General features: G+C 36.3%; 1 protein-coding gene across 4 annotated transcripts; it reads left to right on the top strand.

Annotated features, from left to right (window-relative positions):
* On the top strand, positions 1 to 28,000 carry LOC138187251 (uncharacterized). 4 transcript variants are annotated; one of them, XM_069127827.1, is made up of 9 exons: positions 1 to 784; positions 10,047 to 10,193; positions 10,288 to 10,512; positions 11,280 to 11,857; positions 19,796 to 19,976; positions 21,077 to 21,211; positions 23,248 to 23,731; positions 24,262 to 24,517; positions 25,970 to 28,000. In XM_069127827.1, exons 3-9 carry the CDS (start codon positions 10,290 to 10,292, stop codon positions 26,318 to 26,320), a joined length of 2,208 nt encoding a protein of 735 aa, XP_068983928.1. In that variant the 5' UTR covers positions 1 to 784; positions 10,047 to 10,193; positions 10,288 to 10,289; the 3' UTR covers positions 26,321 to 28,000. The 4 variants fall into 4 exon arrangements, with proteins under 4 accessions (XP_068983928.1, XP_068983929.1, XP_068983927.1 ...); XM_069127828.1 differs by lacking the exon at positions 10,047 to 10,193 and having other exon boundaries at positions 24,262 to 24,503; XM_069127826.1 differs by lacking the exon at positions 10,047 to 10,193 and having other exon boundaries at positions 2 to 784.

Here is a 28,000-nt window from a genome sequence, read left to right as displayed (position 1 = left end):
AGTCCCGGTCCGGGCTTCTTCGCGGCAATATTGCTCGCTCGACAGCTGGTATCGTATAGACGCGCCCGTTCTTTACATACCACGTTTAACGACAGCTCAAACAATTTCACTTGTCATTCATGCGTGTCAATGGTCAGTCGTCGATCACGAGACGAAGATTGGCGATTTAATTGGAAATTTAATTTAACGGTCGGTGCCCATATTGCAGCAAAAATCTGATGGTCCAGTGAAATTTTAAAGGTATCCCAAACAGTGAAAGTTTCCAATCGATTGATATACGCGAAACAAATACGGTGACTGTTTTGGATAGTTTGTTTTTTGGAAAAATGTTCCGCAGTGTTCGTACTCCGCGTTGACATCAAGAGCCGACAATCGGTGTGCATAAACCGATTTGTTCGCGTTTTGGCGGGAATTATTCTTTCAAAAAATTATTACTCTCTTGCTCTTTTTTACAATTCCTTAAATTGGGCACTCGAGTATTTTTGTTCTAGTGTAAAGTTTAATCAGAGAAAGTGTGACAGAGAGAAGTATCATTTCCTGGATTAGAAGTGATCATCGAGCTGTAAATATTTTGTACGATCTTTGATATAATCGTAACACGCGGTACTTGGACCAGAACAGAGGAGGCTGAGGATGCCTGAGGCGGAAACAAAAACGTAGAAATCGCGTCGCACCGGCCACGAGGATCCGATTGATCGAGATCGCGCGCATCCGCAGGCTCTGAATAGCGATGCGGTTGCATTCCACGGCAACGATAGTTCCGCATAATCACTGACACTCTGCAGTGAGTACCAAATTATTTTCTCTTATTTTTATTTATTCTATATCTTTCTTTTCCGATATTCTTTTTCTTTCCTAGTTTTCGATTATTTCTGGCTAACAACGGAAATGATTTGTAAAATATCAAGGACATCTCCGCCTCGCGTCCTTGCGTCAGCTTATGGACGGTGCATTAATTCGCTCAATGAGCATAACAATGTAAATGCAGTCCTCAATCGGATACGCCGACCCTAGTACTATAATTTCGAAATTATGCTCGTTCCGCGATGAAATTCTAATTCGGTCGTATTCCGGAATTCTGATTCGCAGGATATTACTCCTTTAGCCTTTTATCTCGGTCTGATTTTAAATTGGTTGGCTCGTAGGGTTTGTAGTTTGGATTTGCGAAACTTTAAAAATAATCGCGTGTAGTTCGCAAAGAGTATAACAAGGAAGTAATCAGATATTCCTGTTAGCTCCTATTACGAGACAGAAACAAGTTTTTCTTACGGTACAGTCCCACGTAAATAGAGAATCAACCTCGTAAAATATTCATACGGATAATTTTTTCACTAATCTACTATTATTTACAATTAGAAGCCGTCAATTGAAGAGCTTTCTGGTAAAAGGAAATCGTAATGGCGAATTGATTAAATTGCCTTGGAAATTTTAGTTCTAGCTTTTTAATATTAGCTACGTTTTTCATAGTATTTTGACAATCCATGCATTAACGTGTATAGTAGAGCTGTCTTACACAATTGAATTAACTGTGTCAATAAATTCCCTCATATAACACATATACATAATTTACTTGTTATAGTTTACAAATATAAGTTTCAAGAACTACAAATCACCTGATTATCCAATTCTAATAAAATCTTATTCTAGCAAATGTTAATTTTGTTTTCTAAACGAAGATTCTATGGTATACGACTTCTATCGTGGAATAGCTACTCTAAGGTAGTAAAATAATTTTATGTGCACGCTTAAACAGAAAAATAGGAGGGGAAATGATATATTTTTTTAAGAATCCTAAGGGTCTTTGATTACACACTCTCGTGAGTTATCCGCTGTTTTTCAATTCTTTATATTTTCAATTCAACTCAGCTATTATTTTCTTCTTCAACCACATTGTATTAAGTCCTCCTTTTCAAATTGGAAAGGTCTACAAAAACTGATTATCATAGTTTTCTCATTTTATTTCTAATTTGTAGGTTGTGACTTGTAAAATTTCGCTAATAATATTAACGGAATCGCACAAGAAGTATCGGAAGAAATTCGATAATGTGTGGAGAAGATTCCTAGTTCGCGAAATAGCCGTTTTTCCCTGACCTCGAAACAACGCGGAACATAGACAGTGCGGTTGCGTTTGGCCGAATGGAATTTGGCACGCACGTACTTGACGGTGGCTCGAGCTACAAAAAGTATCGATGCATCAAGGCACTCGAAGCCATACAGAGGCCGTCCTGAATCTTCGGAGACGGCCAACGAAGTGGCCAAAGCCACGTTCAACCGATAATGTGATCGCCGATGCAAACCGGCCGCGCCTAATCTTTCTCGACGATACGACAGATCGGTTCTCGGTTACTTTCTCGCCGGTATTCGTAACCTACTTTTCGACCATGATGCAGTCACCCCATGTGCCGGTGCCAACAACTCGAATTAGAAGGGTTCTAATTCGCTAGAATTATCTTGGAACTGATGTCGCAGTCTCTGAGCATTCAGCTTCGTCTGCTTATAATTTTGGAAGTTGATACGTGATCCTCGGATCTTCGTTTGTATTTTTATGTTCCTTCTGGTAGGTAATTTTGAAGAGAGAACTTGATCGAGATAAAAACTTTTTGATGAGAAGTTGACTCGATAGATGCTCCAATGCATTCGATTGGCAGAGAAATATTTTTGAAACCAGGTTCACAATTCGTTAGAGTCATTTCTGTTTCTTTTTGCGATTCGCAAGAATTTATCGAGATGAAAACTTCTTCAGAAAGACAAGCTTTCAGTCGGTGATTATACCGTACATTTTCATTTCTCTTTGCAAATTCCGAAGAGTTCGTCGAAATCAAGATTTCTTTAAAAACACGGCGGCTCTTCATCGATGCATCAAATCATCCAATCGGCGGAGAAATTTTTCTGAGAACTAATTGTTTAATTCGCTGGAATTATCTTTGAACGCATCATGGCAGCTGCATATTTTATCTGCTTGCGATTTTAGAAATTAGTACACGATCCTCCGATTCGCCTGTATTTTTATTTTTCTTCGGAAAGTCCGAAGAGTTCATCGAAACCAAGATTCCTTTGAAAACAAGTCGACTCTTTGTCGATACATTAATTCATCCAATCGACAGAGAAATTCTCTGGGAACCAGTTTCCACCTGAACCACCAAATTCAGAAACGTACGAGTGTATGTACATGGATCAAGCCATACGTTTACCTCTTCTCGTCTTACCTGGCAAAACGAAATTCCTGTTGGGTGGATCGCGCATAACCATCGTGAGAAACGGTTTCAAGGTGGAGGCCAGAGTCCTTTTCAAGCCCCAGAAGAGACAGGGAGCATTCCTTACGCGAGATAAAGAAGCATAGAGGAACGGGAGACACCGTGAAAGAGTGGGCGACAGAGTTTCACATGACCGAGTTAGAGCATCCAGTTTTGCCGGGGGCATGATACTCGTGACACTAAATATCGTTTTCACGTAGGCTGGTTGATTGCTCGACAGAGAAGACCTAATTGGCCAGAGGTCACAATCATGAAACGTAATTTCATCCTACTAGAGGTAATTGCGGGAATTGCCGTTCCCTTGGCTTCGCGAATGCTGCGTGTGATACTTCGAATTGAATCTCGAACGGCTACCGATAAATTGCGCTATTCAGGAACGTCTATTGGAGTTTCAGGAAGTTAAATTGGTCGACCAAGTTCTTCGATGATATTCGACGCGAGGGAAGATAAAGATGGATTGAAATGAAAATTATTTTTGATTGCAAAGTTCAGGCTAATACTTTTCTGGAGAAAGCGAAACGAGCTTAGAATTATTATGTGCTTCGTGGGTGTCAGGAATTTAAAAAATATTAGGTTTAGAATTTTCGTACTTTAACAAAAGTTTTTCGTTTACGTAAAACCTATAAAAGTAGGGGAAATTACTATTGATGTAATAGTAGTTTCGAATGAGTAACAGAATTAGCAGGAAATGCAGAGTGGTTTTGATGTAGATTGAATTACGATTAAGTCTTTAGTTGGTAGTCATAATTATTTTCTTAGAAGAAATGTACTTATATATTTCCTGTAGTATAAAAATTCAATTACTTTATTATATTAAATTCTTTTTGTACTATCCATAGAATTTAAAAATACACTTCCTGTACTTTGGAACACTATGATTATACAATTATTTTCAACGATTATATGCTCGTTATTCTACATATAGAAATTATAGAAAGTATTTAAATATTCAAACACATCTTTCTATTTACCATAAAAAGCTGCACCAACTCGTATACCAAAGATATCTTTAGCTTGGAGGATATTGCTGCTAAAAATTTAATACGCGTTTATGGCATTCAAGTGTTGGCTATGTACTTCTACAAGCTATCCAGTGATGCCTTTCGAGACCAGGAGAAATTGACGGAGATCGCGTGATTCAGATTTATCGCACCGTTCGTAAACTTTAAAATAACAGTAAAAAGCCTAACAAATGTCCACTCTTTAGAATGTTCTTCTTTCGCGTTTTGATATTTTATTGGAATAGTCATAGATCTCTGAAAAGAATTTTATTTTGTTAGTACCGGTTGACTCTCAGTTAGAATAGGGTCAGGCTTAGCAGATATTAACGTCTTCCTCGATGATCTCATGTGGCTTCGTGACGACGAGCGTTTTTTCTGACCTTGCTCGATGCTACACACCTCCCAGCATTCCAGTCTAATCGAACGACACACCTCTCACCGCTGCTTCTCGTAGTCCATGGACCGGCATGCTGGTCATAAACGTGTTCCTCTATCTGTGTGTGCTGCGATCCACGTGATTAGGAAGCGGTGGCTTTTAAACTTGTACTGCTTCTTCGATGGATGTTTTCTTTTTTAACATTTCGAGAGGAACATTTGAACTTGTTAGGAGGAATCCTAGGCTATAAACTGGTCTTGATGAACCTCGAGGTATTTTTTTAGGTGCTTTATCGTTTTAACGAAAGAATTCGAATCCTGAGTGCTTTGGATTTTCGGTTTTTTGTCTATTTTTTAAATCCTTTAAAAATTTAACTTTCTTCTACGGAAATGGAATTTTTTACGTTTTCTTTAGATAATCTATGGAAAACTTAATTTGCTATGAAAATAGAATTGTAAGTTTTCCTTTAAAAGTTTAAGGTTCTTTAAAAGTTTAGCTTCCCTGAAAATAGAATTTTAATCCTTTCACGCTTCATTGTACTTGCGTGCACGCAACACTGCACTTTAGTAATTCATTTATTAGCTAAACTGTAGATCTATTTCTTTTCGGTAAAATTGACTCTCTTGAACAGTAATTTATTAGCGAATAACTCGTTGATAATAATAAAAGTGAATGGAGTAACCATTAGTTGTTGGTTGTAATGTATAGCGTATAGACCTCACGTTCAGAATTTTAATCAGTGAAATACAATAATCAAGTGATTTGTGATTCATAAATTTGTAGAATTTCACCAGTTTTAGTACTAAACCTGTTACTATTATACGAGAAAGTTTTATTATGAGACTACAGATATTTATTCAAGTTTGTATATATGTGTTGTATTTTGCGAATACAGTCAAAGAAATGGGACATAAGTAATATTACAATAAAAATATACTTTGGATATTTTATATATTTTTGTATATCATATGTATTTTCATGATCTTGAATTCCATAACATTATAATGCATAAATGCCAAATGTTTCTATTATTATTGTTAGTAACTGGAAATTTACGATTTGTAAGATTTCTGCTATAATATTAATATAATTCTATAACATAATCCTATTTTCAAATTGCAATGCACACCATGTCTTCTTTTTATACAGAACTATATTATTAACGAATAATAAAAGAACGGTCTTTATTGCAGACTAAAAAGGACACAGTTGTGAAAGGATGGAGAAAATAGAATAAGAAATACATGTTTCTTCTCTAAAAAAAAACTAAACGAAAATCTCGAGACATCTGTCCAAATTCCTGCGAAAGTAAATCCTTTTTATGGCATTACCATACAGACGCGCGCGATTCTGCGGACTTTCTTCGGCGTAACCTACTTCCGGCAGAAACAGCAGGAAGAATGACGTTCACATCGAGCTAAAGAACCGAGTATAATGGAGACAAGATCTTCAGACTGGTTCCTTCGAACGACATTGTTATCAGTAGAGGGAAAATTAACCTGGTTTCCGTGACTTTTTCTACTTTGAATCTAATTTCACTTCGTCCAAGCGCCACTTAAAACGTTACAACCATCAAACTAATTAAAATTGCCGGTATCGGATTCTTTTTGTTTTTATTATTAAAAGTTACTTCTTTACAAGTTATTAGTAATAGAAATGCATTTTTTAAAATGGTCTTATAAAAAAGACGTAATTTTTCTTCTTGTATAATTGTACTACATTATTACTGACGAAATTTTACAAGTAACAACAGGTTTGATTCTGAACAAGTGTTTTTGTTAATATTGATATCCATTTTTCAATAATAGAAAAACATGGTTACATAGAGATATTTATCATCGTTATATAACTTTAATTATACATTAATTATATACAAGATAGTTAGGCATACGTATGAAAGACGATCATTAAGTGTTGTGATATTAAAATATTACAACACTTAAATACTTTGAAAGAATTATTAAATATCCTGTATCAAGTTTGATACAAATATTTTTCTAAACTCCCAGTAGCCAGATTTCCTTGAAATTTTCACCTCGCTAATTATTTTCTCCATTTACTTACGCAACTAACGCATTAAGATTATTGCATCGATTCTCCTTAGCGATTTCTTACAAGGATAACCGAAATTTTCCGCCTTATAATATCGCACGTTGCATGAATATGATGTTAACAGTATGAAAACGTAAGACCTACTGTACGAACATTTAAGACTCATAAGCTTACAAGAACCTTTCTAATCTACCTCATGCTATTTTGAATACTTAAGAATTTTGGAAGCATTCTTTGCTTCCAAATTTCTTACTTTCTTACTCCCGCTATTCCCTTGCTGCACTTTTTAGTGTACCAATTTTACTAACTATTCTCGTATACTATTCAACATTCTTCTCTGTGCAACCTACAAAAGGCAAGAGGGAGGAGCGGAAATTTATTTGTTAGTTGCTACCCCTCCACTATAGACAAGATCCGTTCTCTTAAAGGCTTCTTTGTTAATTGTCCGCAGCATAGTACGGGTATCTTGAAGGGTAAACGAATAAAAATTTATACAAATCTTTAGCATAAAGGATTGGGGTTAGGAGGAGAAGTAGGAGGAGGTGATAGCTAGCAAGACAAGTGATGGAAGGCTTGAGCAGTGGAAGGGGTGATAGTGGTCGTCAGTCGGGGAAAACATTCATGTTTCCTTACTCCAGCTATTTCCTTTCTGCCATTTTCAGTGTACTAATCTACTAATATAGAGGAGAAGGTATTTAGCCGGTCACTCGGAGGTACAGGAGATGGAAGATACATATTTACAATTTTTGATCAACGAGATAAGGACCACGAGAAAGTAACCGAGGGTGTGGAAAGATTTCACGAGCCATTCGCTTCATATTCGCGTGTTTCGATTCGATCCTCGTTGGGATTCTTTTCTTTCTTTTCTTGGAAACCTCCGCGATCCCGGTAAAGTCTTTCCGCCAAGAAATTGCCTCGAAGAGGCCTCAGCTTGACTGACAGCTCCAAAGTGAAATTTCCTCGTCGCGTAACAATCGTTGAAAATTTCTGACTTGGTGAAAACCCGGTAAAATTATGAAGTTTACGTGATATCGACGATAAAAAAGATAATAGCACGACTTGCGCAAAACTTGGGAATTTATGCAACTAATCGTTGAACACTTCATCGTTTTTAAAGAGAGAGTTACTCAACTTGGGAATATTGCTCTCCACGCTGTTTAAAATATTTTTAAAGTTATTTTTTACTGGCTCGTATCTTCAAATTGTTTGTACATTCCCTTAACACGTTGATTAGTTAATTAGTGAACGTGATTTTCAACGCGATGATCATCGATGATTTACGTTACTGAATTGTTTAGAATTGATGGAAATAAGATAAATTTCATGGACTGAAAAATGTTCAGCGATGTGAACGATTTCGGTGGAAATGTTGAACGAATCCTTTAAAATTCGACTCGTTTCCAATAATAAATTAGACCACAGCCACACGCGGAATAGAAAGTTGCAAAGCGAAACCGAGTTGAGACGAAAGAAGAAGCAGAGTTCGTGGCTGAATACTTGGAACTTGAAACGAGGAAGAAAAATCATGATCTGCCCGGTGTCTCTTCACGTTATCCTTCTCTCTTACCATCGTTGACATTTTACGTGAAACCAATCAAGAACTTCCTTCTTCTCGCGATAATAACTTCGTTGATTAACGATCATTCCCGCCATTCTTCCTCGAGCACGAGGATGTAATAATTCGACGCGTACGACGCTAATTGCGAGAGCTTTCATCGAGATTAAGGCATTGCCACTCTCACTGACGAGAACCTTGCCTCTGAAACGAGCCGAGGAAACCAGCCTTTCCTTGCACCTGTAATTTCCCTTGCGTTTTCCTTTTTTCTTTTTTTTTTTATTTCCTCTCTCTGTCTCTGTCTATCCGTTGATTCTTGTGGCATTTTCCAGTCATTTCGTCGTCACCTCTCAGTCAAATTCTTGGAAGCTAACTGTTCTAGCCTCGTTTGCAGGGAAGATGAAACATGATATAATAGGATAATTAACAGGTTTTAAGCTAGTATTAAAAACTAGAGAGATAAATATCATAGCATGAAAGAAAAATATAGTATTGGTGTATAGCGTACCATTCAAAGCCGAGAAGAATCAAATAAATAAATGAAAAATAAAAAAGAAACATGATAAGTCTTGCGCAGAGAAGCGATTTTAAAATTCAATACATCGCCAAGTAAATTTTGTTTTATCTGATTTCAGGATTAAATACGTATTCTTGCTATCCATCTATTCCTGAATATTTGGAAAATACTGAGCGTCGTAAAATTAGTTATGATGATTCTATTGGTTTCATGCAGGATACTCGTTGGATTGGAAAGCATCGAAATAATAGAAAATTGTTAGACGACCTAGATAGTTGGTTCTTCATCGATAAATTTGGTTTCCAAATTATTGAAAAGTGAGAGAATTGAGATAAGTAGATGATGCGATCTTTAATCTTCCTCGATTGTTAAATTTATGTTTCCTGTGCCTTTTATGGCACTATTTTCGAATTTAAAATCACACGAATATCCGAGACCATCTCTCCACCTCTGGTAAACTGGGACAGATCCAGTGCATTTTAATGAATAGTTTGCTCGTTTCATTTTACCGGTTGTAAAGTTCGTTCCGTTTCGAGCCTTCTCCTGGGAGTAGAGATCGAGATGGACGATTAGCGCGAAATTACCTCGCGTGAAAGACTTAATTGGATGAATTGAAGTGATTCTTTTTTCGGCTTGTTCGATCTTCTTTCGCCTGGCAGAAGCCTCGTATAGAAAATTCTATACTTTCCCCGTGGATTAATGAAAAGTATCTTAACAGAGAATAGACGTTCCATCTCACTTTCCTTTCATCTTATTCGAATGTAAATTATATATATATATATATATGTACACATATCTTCGATTAAATATCCGTTTACGCATGTGTATATCTTGTCTACTAATTTATCGACAATATTAGTAAATTGAGAAATCACTAGTTGTTAGTAAAAATTTGAAAGTGCAAAAATGCAGGGAGTGTACATAAGATACGTAAGCACAAAAATATAAGTAACGCAATTTGTCCACTTGGGTCCCATGTCTTTAATTAAAGTGGCAGAGAAGAGAAAGTTTATAAAATGAAAAGTATGAAAAGTATAATACATGTAGAGATGGTATCTATAATTTTACAAAGTAGATCTACATTTAATTAAAGAGCGAATAAATATAATAGTACTATGTAATAGGTGATTATCATCAATATGATAAAAGATTGTTGATACAAAAGCTTACTAAAGTTTATAGTGTCAGTATCAATTCGGCTTTCTTTTATTCGCCACTGTATGTTTATAATTCATATAATCAAATATCCGCAGTCTACTGACAGTTAATAAAAAGAAATAATTTTTCGCAGAAACTACAAGAAATTCAAACCTGAAAGGATTCAAAAGCCTCTTTTAAGTCTGGCAATAAATTCTATACTTTCCCTGTGGGTCAATGAAAAGAACCTTGACAGAGAGAATAGGCGTTCCACCTCACTTTCCTTTCATCTTATTAAAATGTGAATTATTTATATCTTCTATTAAAAAGGCACGCTAATTTTTCTTTTTCCTTTTCGCATAGGTATTAAAAGAGAGGTTGTCTTTTGATTTCAGAGATGCGAAGCGAGGTAGGAGAATGGCTGCCCACCTGTGTCGGTTCTCCGATATGCATCCTGCTGTTATCTTGGTCTCTTCTGATTTATCAGAACCAGCCATCCTCGGCGAAACGGAAGATCGACGTGTTCACGGTAGCCATCCTCTCGCAGAGTTTGGTTCACCAGCTTGGATTGCTGTTGTACGCCATTCTTACTCTCATTCGGCCAACTAATCACTTTGGAGGTAATGAAACAAGAAGTTACGCATCTGTTGCTCTATCATTATTGTAGGAAGAGAAAATGATAGGAGTGTCTGAAGAGAAAGCGATTGAAAGAGGCTTGAGAATAGACAGGGGCAATCTTATCCCTTAAATGCATTCTTTCTAAATATAATAAAAGCTTTGGAAACAGGTAATTGATGCGTTGGAAACTCGGCAAAATAATTCTAAAACTCGTTCTAATCTTTTAGTATTCTTTTATGTAGGAAACTTTTATTTAGAAGCGTGGAGCAAAGGAAACTTTTTATTGAAATTATTACATTAGAGAACTTTGCTTATACATTGTACGATTAATTGGACTGTAAATACTTACACAAAATAAATTAAATACACGAGTTATGTAAAAATGCACAACGAAAAAGTATAATTTCTATGATTTTTTTAACGTTGCCTGTGCTTTCTACATGATAAAACAATTTCGTAAGGTTTCATAATTACCGGTGTCACTTGAGCACCAGGGGAGGCGTTAGAATGAAGCGAAAATGAGATGGTAGTTAATTGGCTACGAGCAGTAGAAAGCAAATTAAATAAAGTAAGGGATTGAGGAGAAGGTGTAAATAGGATGAAGTAAAAATGAGAGAGGATTTAAATATAACACGTGTAAGTAGGTACGTGTGGTAAAAGTGGAAGCATAAGTGAAAAGAGATAAGATTTAATGTAAACAGAGTTTTCATTCCTTGGCTCTTAAAACTGAAATATTAATAAAGTACATAATTATTATTTTATTTCACAGAATTCTGCTCGACCCTAGTCTGGATGCTAAACTCATCTAGCATCCTTCAAGAACTGACACTGACCTCAATCGCAATTTTCACCGCGATAAGCATGGGCGACGAAGCATTAAATCTTACGAAAAATCATCTTAAGTATCATCTGGTCAGTTTAAGCGTGATCAGCGCTTGCGTTGGTGTCACCGGGGTCCTCAACTTCGAACCAGATCTCTGTGTCTTCCTAGCGCAGGAGATCTCTCTGAAATATGGAATTTTCATGAATTCACTACGGTGTCTGTTGACAATGACGACTGTGATCAGCCTACTGATGGCTTTGGTCAGGAACATCTGTCGTACACCAAAAGCCGAGTTGCTGAAATCAGTGTCAGATCTATCGGAAACGAGTTCGAAGAATTCTTCAGGAGCCTTCGAATGCCATCCTCAACATTGGGATCCTTCGAGTGGATCGTGCACCAGTGGATCCACTAACAGCAGAGCTTGTTTACGAAAGAAGAGAGTCCAGATAGACGAAGCTAGCGGAAGATCAACGATTTACAGCATTCTCTTCGTTTGCTATGTCTTCCAATATCTTCCAGTTTTGGTAAATATCCTTTTGCTTTACATTTTATCTTCTTCTTTTTTTCATTTGTGTAGACTCGGGTTAATTTCGCTGCGTATCTTTAGTTATTTTAAATCTAATTGTAACTTTTTTAACGTTAGAATATATGGTACACGTATTTCAAAGGTGACGCAACTCAAAAATGGGTTTCAGAGAAGGCGAGGAACTATTTGAAAGCTTGCAAAAATATTATTTATTGAACGTTTATTATTATTGACAAGGAAAGCAGTTTTCTAAAATAAGGGTATGATTGAAATATAGAAATTCAAGAATTGCAGTAGAGTTAGGAAATCACAAATTATAGAAAGTTCTGTCTGATCTGATAAGTGATATTTTTCAATTTATCTTTCTATCGACCGATTAGTAGCGTGAGTTGAATTATTGACTGTAACGGGCATGATTTCGTAATGGGCATGATTTGACTTATTTCCGATTATGTTATTTGTCACGCGCTATTAAAAAACTACTTGCGATTACACGAGCAGATCGTTGGTTTAATTCGCTCATTAAATCAGCCTGGTAAATTGGTATTCGATTATAGAGATCGTTCTATAATGATTTACTTGTTCGATGACATTTAAACATATCTTTAATTTCTAGTTATTATTGAATTTATTAACATGATTGAGCCATGAACATTAAAATTATTAGATTATTTGAAATAGCAGGAATACTTCAAAAAATGTTTTCTTTATATTCAAATGGATTACAAAAAGGAAAGGGTACCCTTGAAAACCGGAACCTAGCTCGAATTCCCTTCCTCCGGAAGTGAACGAGTCTCCGGTATTATTCTCTTCCTCTCACACCGGAATTCCGTTCATCATTGAGAAAGTTAGCACTTCAGAAAGGGAGACAAATGACCGAGACTTTCCTTTCATATTGAATGCATGTATGAGTTTTTATTAAATTAGATACAAAATTATATTCCACGGCACTCGAAAGAAATAGGAGTTTATATTCTTGGCAATTGCAAAAAGCGGAATATTTAGTTTCCTTGAGAAGGAAATTCCAGCAATAAAAGTGCACGATACAGGAGTATCGAAACATAAAAAGCGACAATGAGAGGAAGAACATTGGAGACTTTAAAACTATAAATTCTGGTAGTGGAAAAGCGATGCAAAAGGAGATAGTAATAATAAAAATCATCGTTAATGGTGCAAGAAGAAGAATTTCAGCAGTAAAAAAGAGAATAGTGCAAGAAGACTAAGGAGGAATATTTCATAACGATAAAAAAATTTTAAGCAGAACAAGGTCACCAAGAAAAACAGGCAGTAAAAAGAATAATGTTAAAGATACTAAAGAAGTAGTTTCGCTAGAATAAAAGAAACCATGTAAAATCATATCAATAAGGAAATTCCAGCATTAAAAAAGCGGTACAGGAACGCGAGGAGGAGCAACAGAAAAAACTAGTATCATTACACACGACCGATAATGTACAAGTATATTCGAAAGTGTGAGCTTAATATGGATTACGACCTCGATATCAGACTCAATTATGATTCGTTGGATGGCAAGCTTGTCACTAGAGAAACTTCTCCTGACCTTACTCATTAATATTTATAATCGCTCGTGTGACGTATCTCGTTGATTATTGCAGCGACCAACAGTGAATTAGGTTGCTTCGATCCACGCATTGAAATCTCCTCCATTCCTCTCTGTCTCTTTCGTCCAGAAAAAAATCGTTTCATTCTATTTTTCATAAAAACCGACGAAAATTGTTTCGTTCTGTAAGAACCGATGAGATTTTAAAAATATATTTATAAGGTATAAACAAATTTTTATATTAATTTCTCGTTAAAAATCTTCCATAATTTCATTTTCGAAGTCTGACTGCTACTAATAACGTTAATATGTTAATTCGTAACAATTTATTGCTGTCGACGAATATTTACGTTGTTCCGATTTTACTTTTCTCATTAACTTTTACGATCGTATCTCTCCGAATGATTTTATACAAATACTTGAACGTTCCAATGTAGTGCGTTACATAAACGCATCCACGATATTATATTTAGTGGCCAGTACATAAATAGGAAACGCTTACACGTATACTAATTACTCGACTAATTATATTGTAAGTTTTACTTCTATTTCTTTCTCTGTAACAGCGTATTTAAAAATACATTTCTCGTACTTTTGAAGCACTATTATTTTCTTTTTGCTTTATATAATAAATTTCACGTTATGTTTTAAAGTTCATTGATCTTTATATTTACAATACAATAAGATATTATTACAAACCCTTACAATAGAATTATATTACAATGTTTAATAAAATCTATATTTAATATAGATCGGCTTCTAAATCGATATTTTCAATAATAATTACTTGGATTATTATCAGGAATTATTAATTAATAGTCATAAACCAAATTACATTAAATTTACCATGATCTATTAATGTACTCGTCACTGTAATCTATTATAAAATAAGTGTTACAAGTGTATTATTTCCATGTCAGAATTCATCACGCTCTCCAAAACGAACGTGAAAAGAATTCTAAGCGCATCGATCAGGAAATATTCGGTTTCACGATGACTAGGAAGCATAAGCGATTACCGGGCGACACTGGCACAGAATAAACTCAACTTTCAGACCTTCGGTCTTTTTACTCGCGTTGCACTTTCCTTTCAAACACCCCGCGCGAAGCAAATCGCTGTCAACCGAACCGACCTCGATCAACGAGAAAGCCAGAGATATATTCGCTCGAATTCTACGCGAGTCGAGCACCGTGACTCTCCCGCGTTCTTCGTCGAACAATTAAAAGGCAAGCTACGCTATTACTCATAAATATCCGGCCACTTTGGTCGATTCGTAATAACAATATATGAATTTTATCAGAGTGTACAAATTAACGATGAATTAATACTTATTATGTTTTTATGGTATTTATTATGGCTTTAAATCTAGATTACCTGTTAGAATGATAGCAAAAATATGTTTTACTATTTACTATATACTCGTATGTATGTATATCTACTACTACATACATATAGCGATTCGCGAAAGTGTATTTGAACACTGGAACAGTTCATCATTTCCAAGGATGTTATAAAAATTATCTAATAAGATTTAAAGATACGAGATTTCTGTGAAATTTATTATGAAACACATATTTCTAGAGAAATGGGATAAATGAATTACTCCTTGATTATATCGATAGATTATATAGATAGATTATTTATATGAATGTAATAACGTGTCCATGTACTCTTTTAAGGAAACGTGAATGAACTTATTATCTAAGCTGTAGTCTTGTTACGGTGTTAATGATACTACAGAATGCTTCGTATAATATATACATGAACATATTAACGAATATATTAATGAATATATTAATGAACATACTAATGAATACACATATTCATAAAAGATTTCTACAAGTGTCGGAATATTTTTGTGCGTTACTGTAGCTATGCTGATTATAAAGGATAAATCGTTGTAATATGATTCGTTCGTGATCTTATAATTAAAGTGTATCTTGTCAAAAGTAAGCAGGTATCTAGACTCTTGAGCGATAGCGTAAAATGCTTGGAAGGCTCGTTCAGGATTCAACGCGAATCACCGTTGAAATTGATTGGAGAAACTCGCGTTGCTCATGGACAGAGACAAGATAATAGTTGCGAGATAAGAGGAAGAAGAGAGAGAGAAGTATACGACGCGCCCCTCATTGTGGAATCGCGCGAACCGGGGCGATTCGCTTGTGCAGCACGCGTGCAACGACGCTAGTTACGTGTTAAATATACGCCACAAGCCGAAAGTACGCCAACGAGTATTCTTCGAAAGATTCGGAGCAGAAAATCTGTTGCTCGAGATTGCGTGAGTATTGTAATTGTCGAGTAATGGAGGTTGAAGAGCAGGGGCGTGATCGAATTATGGGGAACGAGCTTTCGATCGTCTTTCTACCGAAGCTTTCTTTTTTATTTTGTGACAGAGAGAAATTGTAGAGAAACGGTTTAGAATACTTTACAAGAAATATGGTAAATGTTCGATATTGCGGCGAAGGAGGGAAAAAGGTTTATAAGGTTATTTTATTATAATTTTATCATAATTTTAGAAAAAAGGATTCTATTTCATGAGAACGGCAAATATTCTAGATCATATGATCGTTATTGACATAGTAAAAAGCATCCTGTACAATACTACTAACACTTCGGAAATAATACGCAAATGCCAATTTCTTTTTTCTTAACCAATCAACTATGGAAGTTTTCAATCAAACTATGGAACTATGGAAGAATCAACTATTTAGTTTTAGAAGTCTCTCATTGGGTTAGGTCATGGGGTGCGTAAATAAATGCAAGCGACAACGAATATACTCGTCAAATGCAGTTAACTGGTTAATTGGGTTGCTTATAGTCGCATCAACTACTTTGACCATTAGCGACTATAGTAACTACTCAGTTAGCCAGTTTGTCAGTTTATCAGACAATTTATCTTTGTTATTGTTATGCTATAGCTTGCTAAAGTATTGTTGATTTTGAGGCACAATGGTTTCGGTATGTCGAGCAGTATAGAAGAGGATATTCTACTGTAATTGTCTGGTCACAGTCGTTGGAGATGGATTTTTTGATAATATGTACAAGTCGGTGATCTTCGTGTGGCCTTTCTGAATCTAGACATAACCTGTTCTATCCTTGATAGTTTTAACATTAGAACGACTAAAGTTGGAACGACGAGTTTTTGGTTTTTTGTTTCTTCAGTTACTGGGAACATGCAGATGATAATTATTAGATAGCAATATTAACTTGGGATTAATCCTGCTAATGAGAAACCAGTTTTCGATCGTCTTTCTGTTGGGGCTTTGCTTTTATCTTCTGATAAAGAGAAATTCTAGAAGAGATTTAGAATATTTCCTAAAAAAAATATGATGAATTTTACATATTAGCTTCAGCGCTAGAACTAGAAGATAAATTCGTTGAGACGATGAGTTTTTGATTTATTGGTTTTTCCAGCCAATGGAAACATACATATGATAATCATTAATTATCGAATTATCGTACAGGAACAACTAGATTCTTAAATGGACCGATAGAAAGTCTGAACATAAGAACAATAAACCAAATAAGGATGTTCGTAACCCTGAAAGTATCATAAAAAGCAACGCGATTTATTTTCTTTATTTTCTTTCCTCTTCACAGAATCACGCGAAGGAAATCTTAGTTTCCCGGGTGAAATTCGAAATTCAATTATATCGTCCATGAAACGGTTTCACTGTGTTAATAGAACGATATTTCGAGGTTTCCCTTTCCACGGGAGAGTCGCTTTCGGTGCGCCCAACGCTACGCACGTTTCCCCTCTATCTAATTAAGGTATACTAGTTTCGATTTCATATCAGCTATTGCGCGCGTATTAGCCGCGCAGAATTCAAATCGCTAGAGCCACTCTCTCGCCGCGTCGCCAAATTCAATAATCTAAGCGAGCAAATTTATCGAGCGATATTTTCGATAGATTTTTCAAAATTATTTTATTTCCCTTTTATTATATTTACAAAGAAACAACGACACAAATGTGTACGTATATAGTAACAAAAATGATTTAATATAATAATAAATTTAGATTAACGAAAATTGCGAAATTGATTAACCAGATAATATGAGAATTTACATAGAGTTAGACGAACGAAAGAAATAACAATGAATGTGCACAATTTTAAATTAAATTTTGAAACCGGTCATTTGTAATGATCTGGTAAGGCCCTTAAGCATTAAAATGTGTCTTAGAAGAATTTTACTGGTTCGGAATCATTTTTGGAACGTTTTCGATATTTTTGTTATTTTTATTTTATCCGTGTAATTTCATCAAATTAGCCAGTATGCACGAATGACCACGTGCAATTCATATCGCACATATAATTCTATGTAAATCCAGTCTAGAATCGCGGCGCGATTTCCCAAGCGACTAGAAACCTTTTCTTACGTCGATCCTGTCATTAACTTCTGCACTGGCCGAGAGATACGAAATACGACTATGAACTTTCATTGTTGCGTAATCGGCCACGATTTCTTGCCGCTTTTTCCACAGCTGTTCGCGGTTATATTCTTGTCGAACGTACGAAGGGTCGTAGTCGTATATCTTGTTTTATCCAGTCGCGAACTATTCGACTCGAATGTTAACGCGGAACGAAGCTCGGTGAATATTCATGAGTCGCTCGACCATTCTCATTTTTGCAACGAGTGCTGCGTTTGTTAACGCGGGCTACGTATTGGAACTGTTTGGTGGAAGGTTGGAAAATAGCGGACATCTGTCTTTCAGGGGATCTCAGCATCTTTGGAGAAGCTCTGTATTCTTTGCAGTTGCGTTTCAACATAAATAATAGATACAACAGAATTTTATTTATCCGATAGGAAAATAGGAAGTGGATATAAAAGTCAAAATGCGAAACGAGAAACGATGCAAGGAGATCGTAAAATATTTTCTGAAAAATTACCGAGATTATAGTAAGCGTGTTAAAGATATTAAAACGTTAAGCTAGAATTATCTTTTGAAATGCCTATTTTTTATGTATTTCCTTTGCCGCATTAAAAATGTTTATCATTATACACGATACGGGTTGATTCTCAGATTATTTGATGATTATACAACCTAGTCACGCGATCCAGAAAAATAGGAACGTTAGTCTGATTGTTTAGAATAATATATCACATTCCCGCTTATTTTTAATCCAATTGTATTTTCCTAATATCGAAAAATATTTCCACGCGGCTTGAATAAAACGTGAAGACCTTGTAAACTCTTGTCGGTGTGCATGATTTCTCGCTTCAGTCTTATATGGAATATTCCTCGAACGTTACAAATACTGTCTGTTTGCTGAAACGAGAGCGAAATTGAAATATAAAAATTCAAGGATCGCAGTAGGTCTAGAATCTTGTTTCAACAAAGAGTTCCACTGCAACGCAACTCTGTTTCTCCTTCACGCGCTATTACACGGAGAAGGTATCGAAGGTATACAAGGCATACTTATCTACGCGTCAGCCACGCAATGAAGAAAAAAAAACGCGCTTCTGAAAGCGCGACCGAACGCAATTTTCACTGCGAGATTTCCCGCTCGCGGTTGGTTAAAATCGAAAGTAACACACCGGCCATATAAGGCGACGCGTTTCGACGTTTCCCTCGTTCCCTCTTTTTCCATCGCACCCTTTTCTCGGTTTCTTGCTCTTTCCGCAGCTGCATTAGCATGGCCGCGAAATTACAGAAGCGTGCGCGTCGCTTGTTTATCGACGCGTCGAGGGCAGACGAGCCGAGTAATTAGCCGCGCGCGATTCCAATTGCATTCCACTGCATATTTCGCTCGGCGAAAGCCACGATGTAGCGTTCCTGACACGATTTCTTGGCGAAATCTCATCGATCGAGAGAATAAACTATCCCTTCGTAGCTTAGGGAAATCCTAGAGAAATCCTGGAAATATATTTCTCGCGATCGCACGACGAAATGGAAGTTTCAAAGAAGAATTTAAGTTTCTTAGATGAGATTCGTAGTAGAGGAAAATGCGGCAGGGTGAAATATGTGTGTGGAGTGTTTTTCCTATTTTTCCAAATGATACTGGTATGTATTATGGTTATACGTGAGAAGAAATGTTGTATAAATATAGATCGGTTGAAGCTTTATTTGAGAATAAAAATATAACGTAAGACACTCGAGTGGATTTATGATAACAGTACATGAGCACGATCTCGATGTACGATGAGTACGATGAGAACACGATATGAACACTTCCAAAGGTTTGAATATTTACGTTTATTCGTTTGCTGGAATAACCAGTGAAGGATACGAGTAAGAAAATTTTAGATTTTGAACAAAAGTCAGAAATAAAAGATCGCGTGTAGAAGAGGGAGAGGGATTGAAAGAAAAAGGAATGTAGGAGACTGGAGAGAATGGACCGTGGTAATAACATAGAACAATCTTCTTTCTCCTACCAGGTGATATCTATCAAGCCAGGTCTGCTAAGGGATTTCTGCACAACCCAGAATCTGGCGACTTGGTTGCCTCTGGTAAAGGACACCCTGCTGCCGGTGTTTCTGGCGCTGTTCGACAAAATGTTCTGTCGCTACGTGGCGAAGGTCTACACGAAACAGGATCACGCGAGGAGATTATCTCACGGTACGTGATTCTCTGTTCTAATATAAATTGAATAAAGGTGAGATTTTCTGCAAGCTTATTGGATCACGATCATACACGGATGTAACATTTTAATCGATTCGTCGTTTCTTTGATAAATTAAATTAATTTAATTGCTAGATTGTGGACTTTTATGCATTTATGGGGGACTTGAATGTGTTAAAATGCACAGGATATGCGATGGTACATCGTCGATCACAAATATTATTGATATCTAGCAGATATAAATTAAATGCTTTTCGTTGTCATTAGTTTCTAATTATTTTATTATAAATCTATTATTGCATTTGCACCGCATGCATCTCATAATAGAATACTAAATAAAGTGAAATTTGGAATTCAATAAATGTAACAAGTACGTGGGTATCCTAATGCTTATAGCGTAACTGATAATATAGCGTTATAATGTTTAGTAAGTAAAGCAATTATCTTTCTAATCCTTAATTATATAGATAAGAATATATAAATCTACGTAAACATCGGCAGTCCAATTATCATATTTTGTACGAGATCAGCGAGTGTTCCAATAGAATAGAATATCCGACTTATGGTACATCTGATGCTTACAAGAAATCTTGCATCAAGACACGATAGCTCAATTTTACGATATTTTCTTGCGAGGATGGTATCGATTGCAGGATGAAAAATGCAACGTGTCGACCCAGAGTACACGCGTGGGAACGAGCTGCATCGAACGCGTAATCGTCAAGGAGAAATATCAGTTACGCGACAGCCCGTCATCTCGCAATCCTGGTAACCGCGTATCGCGCGGTTAATTTCTCTTTTACTAGCGCCATTTATTTGTTCTTCCCGCCCCCCCCCTTTTTTTGCCTCTCGTTTCCTATAAAATAATACTCCGAACGTTTCTCGATCGTCGATCGTCCCGATATTTCTGTCTGCGAAATGATTTATAGCCGGCCAACGTCGAGCCACGACGCTTGATTTCACTATGTGTTTCATTTTTGCGGCTCCGCTAATATAGATCGCGAGGTGAGCGAATTTTGCGCAACGGCCACAACAGAAGAGAAATTGACGGCCCGTTTCTAGACGATTTCACGAAAAAATTTCTGTTACGCTTCCAGGCGGCATTGATGGGAAGTTTCGTCACTTCGAGCAGGACGCCGAGTATAAGCTGCAGTTGAACCTGAACCACGGACTCAAGTTCCCCTTGACTAACGGAAGCCTCTACGGCCGGTTGCACAATCATCAGAACAGAGGCGAGTGTACACTAATTTTTCGACACGCTTCCTTTGCTCCTTCTATTATTGCCTCTTCTCTCCTCCTTTCTCTCTCTCTCTCTCTCTCTCTCTCTCTCTCTTTCTCTCTCTTTCTCGTTGTTTTTAGCGGTAGCTAGCTTATGTAGGATTTCTTTAGTGCTGACATTTACGCTTGTTGCCCATTGACACGCTCTATGTCCGGCCATCGCAATTTATTATATGTTATAAAAACTACAGTTAATACGAAATATGGAAGTATGACACACATATATTTATAAAAAGTGGGTACAAGTGTTCGAATACTTTCGTGACCACAATGCACTTTATATGGTTCGTAGTATAATTTCAAAAGCAAAGAATATATTTTTTAATTATTGTTGAAACGAGGATACGGTTTGTGTATCAAACTAATCGCGATTAAATTAATTTACGAAGCGTTAAGAGTACAACTTTTAATTAGAACATTATTTCGATCCTTTTGGAATAAATATTTAGTCGAAATAATTATCAAATTCTTTCCGGGCAGAATAATCTTTTCCGGATAAAAGTCGTTCGTTATTCGTTAAAATTCTGCTTTCTATTTATTCGAGTGTTTCATTATTATTTATTCGAATAATTTTAAAAGTATAGTATTATTATTACGAAATTAATAATTTCTTTTACGAATGATAACAAGGATAATTGGTGGTTAATTTTTAAAAAATTGTCTTTACTTGGATGTATTCGATCCGCACGCATCCGTGACAAGACCAAATTCTAATACTCTGTCAGAGTACTCCACTTATGTAGTATCCTTATTTACATACATTTCCAAAATCATTTTCCGAAACGATTTAAAAAATTCATTCATTCCGATGAATATTCATTATTTCGAAGCAACTTCCACCAATGGATTTCACTCCTATTTATAGAAATGTGCGAAGGTTTCACAGCCATATTGATCTGCCGAACAATGCCGGTGCTGTTGCAACGCTGAATATTTATTAAAAATTCCTGAATCCTCTGACAATGGTTTCTTGCGCATTATCTGTACTTCGAAAAATCTTTAGAGAATCACGAATTCTCCGAAGGGGCCATTTTATTGGATACCAGGGACAAATAGCTGCCGATAGGCAACTATCTCTCGGAACATGCTCTGAATTTTTGATCGGGAACCATCGCACGACCCGGTTAACACGCGTTAGGAATTTCGTGGGACGATAATCCGTCGCCGATAGAAAGTGCCGTTTCCTCGCAAACGATAGCACAAATACCTTGAATTATGGGCCACTGTGCAAGTAGGAAATCGATATTCTCGGTCACGTTTTCTAGAATTTCTGACGGTACACTTTTCTCCTGCCCTTGAAAATCAATTCTCTCGCACTTTTTCAACCGAGTCTTTCGGAAGACAAACTAATTAACTCCATCTTTTCTACTAATTTTATAATTTCGTTGCATAAGCACACGAATATCCAGTTCTTAAGAACGATTTATTCGATGAAACGAATTCGTAAGCAGATGACATAAATAATGGTAAACTAAATGGTAAAGAATCATTATTTTTCTGTAATTTTCAATTTATGGAGTTGATTAATAGGACCAGTGAGTGGGTCAGTCGTTGAATTCTTTTATCCTAACCCTATACTGATTTTAATTTAAGAATCAGTAAAGGCCAATTAGTGAGATAATGCGTCAAGTCTTTCACACTTTCCCAATTTTTTAATTCTTCCATTCTGACTGTATAATGATCTTAATTGAAGAACCACCGAAGGCCAGACAACAAGATAATACGTAACACAGTTATATTACAAGAATCAAAGTCAATCTATCAGAAATTGTCGTGTTTTCAATAATTTTCAATTTAATAATTACAGAAATTTATTTTCAAAGAGCGAGAAATTTTATTTCAAAGAGAGAGAAATTTATTTTCTAGTTAAGAGACTAATAATTGATAAAATAAAACTTTTCGTGTAGCCAGCAAAGAATTCCTAAATAACAAAATTCGCCGACGAATGCCCTGGAAGGGTAAAAAAGAGACAATGGAAATGATGTTGCAGGCAAAACTGGTACGATAACGATGGGGATACAGCACTACCCAAGAATACAATCTCTCAACGAGGACAATAATTACGCTTCTCTCCCCGCAGAACTCTCTTCCTACGCCAGCTCGACCTTCGAGCCACGCCAAGAAGCAAACGTCGTGGAAACAACGAGAAAGAGCACCGTGGACCAGCAGAACAAACGTCCAAGACCAAATGAGATTTTCCAGGAGCTACCCGGCAGTCGTCGAAAAATTGGTAGTACCGACGTCTTTGGTCAGAATATGGAAAACCTAGTCCAGCTGGATGATCCTTGCAGCAAAAGGAAGTTTACTAAGAGTCTAGATGAGATTCGAGAAGAACCTCCGAGAAGGCACGCAAGGAGCGCGCTTGGCTTGGAAAATTTGATCATTGGCTTAGATAACAATCTGCAGGAAGAGCCACGTTGCCCTAGAATCGCTCTGAGGAGAAATCAGAGCTTCGATCATGCTAGATGCCAATCGTAAACATTATTGATTTCTTTGGAAATTGTATTATCGAGACTCCCTTGCACTGTTCAAGTAATATTATTAGCGAAAGTTTACAACTTACAAGTTACCAATATTAAACAATTCTTAAGCTCTAATGACAAGTTTAGTAATGGAATAAGCGTAGTTTTATAAGACTATTTACAAATGTTTAATGATTATATTAAAAATTGTTTGATATAAATATTAAAAGTTTGAAAAGCTTCCTAGAATTCTATTGGATAATTGGCCTAGCATTATTAGTAAAAGTTTGCAAGTCATCTAGCTACGAGCTATCATCAGTACTAATAATGAATTTTATTTGATAATAAAGCGACTGAATTTCTATAAATAAATTTTATAAATTAATAAGATTATAAAATCACCTGTTGCCTATTTTGAAATATTGCAAAATCGTGCAGCAACTTGCAAATTATCAATTCGCTAATATTATCATTTTCTAAATTATCGTGCAAGAGGATCTATATAAGAGTAGCATGAATACTTTTTATGGAAAATGTTTCAGGTACCATCGACCGGCGCTGGACTCGAGGACGTACGACTTAAAGAAGCAAGATCAGAAGAAAGAACAGCAGAATACTCAGAGAGAGGAGACTCAGGAGGAAGGTGATGGTTATGAGACTTCCGATGATGAGAGCTGCGATCTGGAGAATGGAGATTTCGATACCATGAGCTCTTGCAGGAGTCGCAGCAGAAGCTGTTGCTCCGTTACTACAGTGGCCAACGACGATTTCGAATACTTTCAACGTAAGGGAACTAAGGTAACATTTCCAGCAGCACCCTTTCATACTTCCTAAAGCGTCTTACAATTTTCATAAAGGAAAATTTGAGAAACTTATAAACTTGTACTCTATTTTTACATTTTTTTGGAAACATTATTCCTTTTTCTCTTTTTAATTTTTACCTCGTTTTATTTTCATTGATATAAGTTAGGAAATGGAATAGAAAAAACGTATAATAATCTTTACAATTTAGATTTAGTATTTATATTGCTACAATAACTTTCTTCTTTTCAAAACGTAACTTTTAGTTTCAAAGAGTTTTGTTGTATATTTTGTTGAAGTGCAAAGGGTTGGATTCGAGGTCGTAGTTACCAAAGTCCATGTAACGTTTTTGCTGCAATTTACACATACGTCATTTGAACCGTTAATTTAATTAGTACATCTGCTTTAATAAAATTTCATAGCAAAAGTAACGAACAATGTGTTAAAAGGAACATCATCGGTTAAACTCAAACTCAATTCAACACTTCTAATGGAAGAAAAGGTGCAATTCCTGAAGTGAAAACTATGCTCGTATATTATATTTTAGCACCGTAAATGTGAAACTTGTACCGAATTCCCATGATTTTTTCCATCTCACACCACCGCCACAGCTTTCCATTTATCACGCCAAAGTCGGCAACGAAAATGTGCTGAAACAAATAAAATACTATCGCTTGAAATAAAGTCATTTCTAATGGAAAAATATGCAATTCCAAAAGCGAAGTAACTGCATTCTAGCAGTGCGCAATGAATTCGTTAAACATACACCAGATTGCTATAGTCTTCTCCATTGCACATCACCACCAGCTTTCCATTCATCACATGAAATTCCACGCAAACCACGTTGAATCATACTTCACAGCGAAAATGTGCCGAAACAAACACTAGTTTAAAATAAACCTCATGATGAAATGTTTCTGATATAAGAAAAAAAATGTATACTCCTAAAAGCAGAGTTCCTAACATTTTAATAATGCAATGTACGCGTTAAATTTACATCAAATTGTCACAGTCTTCTTCATCACACATAATCGCCAACCTACCATTTATCATCTGAAATTCCAAGCAAATCGCGCTTAAACATACTTGGCAACGAAAATTTGCCGACACCAACATTATCATTCAGACCTAAGATACAGCCATTTTTTACATTAAAAAATATACAATTCCAAAAGCGGAGCAACTTAACAACGAACGCATTAGACTTACACCAAACTGCCATAATCTTCTACATCGCACATTACCACCAAGTTTCCAATTATCACCTAAAAGTTTACACTAAACCTCGTTGAAAAATCCATCGCAAACAAACCAACAAAACGATCTCCATTTTACCCATGCACATTGTCGGTGAAAAGTGCGAAGACCGTTGGAATTACTTCATGGAGAACATGATTGGCCTTTCATTGATTGCATAATGGAGGATCGTGAGAACGTGCTGTTTTGCAGGTGGAGCTGCTGCCCTCGAAGAGAGCCAGCGAGGTAAAGGTCAACATGCGATCTTTCACGCCGAGGATCATCGAGAACGGGACGGAAGAGAGGAGGAACAATCTGATAGACACGAAGCCGAGCATACAGTCGTATCATTTGAAGAAAACGAGAATAGGTCCCGGCTACTCGATGAACGATCTCGACAAGCTCACAGTCGATCGGAGGATGCCGAACCTTTCGATCGAGAGCTTGAAGAGCACCCTAAAAAACTCGGATGTCAGCTACCTGGACAATGGGGACATCTGCAGGCACGACATTGGCGGATCTGCACCTGACTTCAAGAAAATCTTCGTTACTGAATTTATATGAAAATTCTGGAGGACAGAATTTGTGGAAATTTCTTTGGAGAGAACGATCTGCGTTTTAGTGCACTCTAATTTTCTGACCCATTTTTCGTCTTTTTTCTTTTTTGATTGTTTTTTTTCTTAATAGAATTTGACCAGTAGAATTAAAAAGGATACCAATTTTAAATTTAGGGTGGCATCTTTAGCCTAAATTTAGGCCTGATTACATCATAATCAGGATAGTCTAATTGTTACGCTTGAAACTAACTTCTTCAGGTCTATTATACGCTATCAAAGCATACAGGAGTTAATGGAAAATTTACAGTGCCCTGAGGTGAAGTCAATGATTAAAAGCAATGATAGCATGATAGCCAATGATGTTAGTAAAGTAGGTTGGAGAAGGTCTTGGATGAAGTAACAATAGAGTAAAAGACGAGGATAAGGAAGATTGTACAAAGTGTTCATTGTAATATAAGCCAATATTATAATTAATTTCTTTTAAGAAGCTAAGGTATATCTTGTACAAAACAATGGCGAGTCATTTCTGAAAAAAAGCGTAAGACTTTGGCACGAGAGGAATGGAAAGACTGTACAAAGTATTCTTTCACAAAGAGACGTGTTCTTCTTTTAGAAAAATTAGGACTGATCTTGCATTAGAAATCTTATATATAGAATCGATTTTGTAAAATGTACAGAATTTTTCTTTATACAAGAAGATCGTTAAGGCTGTAGAAAAATTTGCTCTTTTACGAAAGCGAGGGTCGTGCCTAAGTAGAAATCGCGAGGTAATCTCCCGCAGTTCCTCTACGCCTAAGATCTAGAAAATTATATAACAACCACACGGAAGTAGCCGGATTGGAAAGTTTGCAAGAATGTAGCCAGCCCGGTTAAAGAAGATAATTAATCCAATTGTCAGTTTCTTGTTTTCTCGTTCGATAATTATTGGCTTTTCAAGGTTCGAATAAATACAATCAGGATGCGGAAGGACGCATTTAAATTTTTCCAACAGCTAATTACCGATATTTGAGCGAGGATAGATCGAAGTTCGATTTCAAGATCGTATGAGAGTGTGTGCGCTATATAGAGATACAAATGGAAAGGAAAATTAATTAAATTGTGAGTTTCCTATTTTCTGCTCGATAACTATCGATTTTCCAAAGTTTAAATAAATAGAGTGCAAGAAGATTCCTTTAAACCTTCGCAGGTTTTCGTGTAATTGCCTGAATGATATTTCAACGACGATAGATTAAAACTCGATTAAAAAATCGTACGAAAGCGTGTACGCGATACGGGGAAACAAATGGAAAGGAAAATTCGAAAAAACTGATTTGAAACGGTGATTCTGCGTTTTAATAGAACGATACATTGCGGTGCGTCATCTGTCCATAAATCACGACCGGCCGACGTAATAACTTATGGGTCTGGAATCGAAATTGCAACGAGACTGAGTTACGATCCGTATAGATACGAGACAATGTCTAAACAGAAATGGTGTAAAATATGTGTAAAATATGTGCTCCCGTTGTTCCCACAATGCCGTATCGGCCATTTACGTAACGCGAGATGTTTTTGAAAACAACATGTTCAACGCCTTCGATTATTGTATAAAGATCGTTTTGTATATATCTTGTACATTTTGTACGGTATTATTTAATTCATTAAATATACATATATGTGTACGTGGCAACACGTGTGTTCACAGGTG

Source organism: Bombus flavifrons, chromosome 14, assembly GCF_040668555.2.
Source record: "Bombus flavifrons isolate JBK064 chromosome 14, iyBomFlav1_principal, whole genome shotgun sequence".
Lineage (NCBI taxonomy): Eukaryota > Metazoa > Arthropoda > Insecta > Hymenoptera > Apidae > Bombus > Bombus flavifrons.
This window is presented reverse-complemented; position numbering and strand designations above follow the sequence as displayed.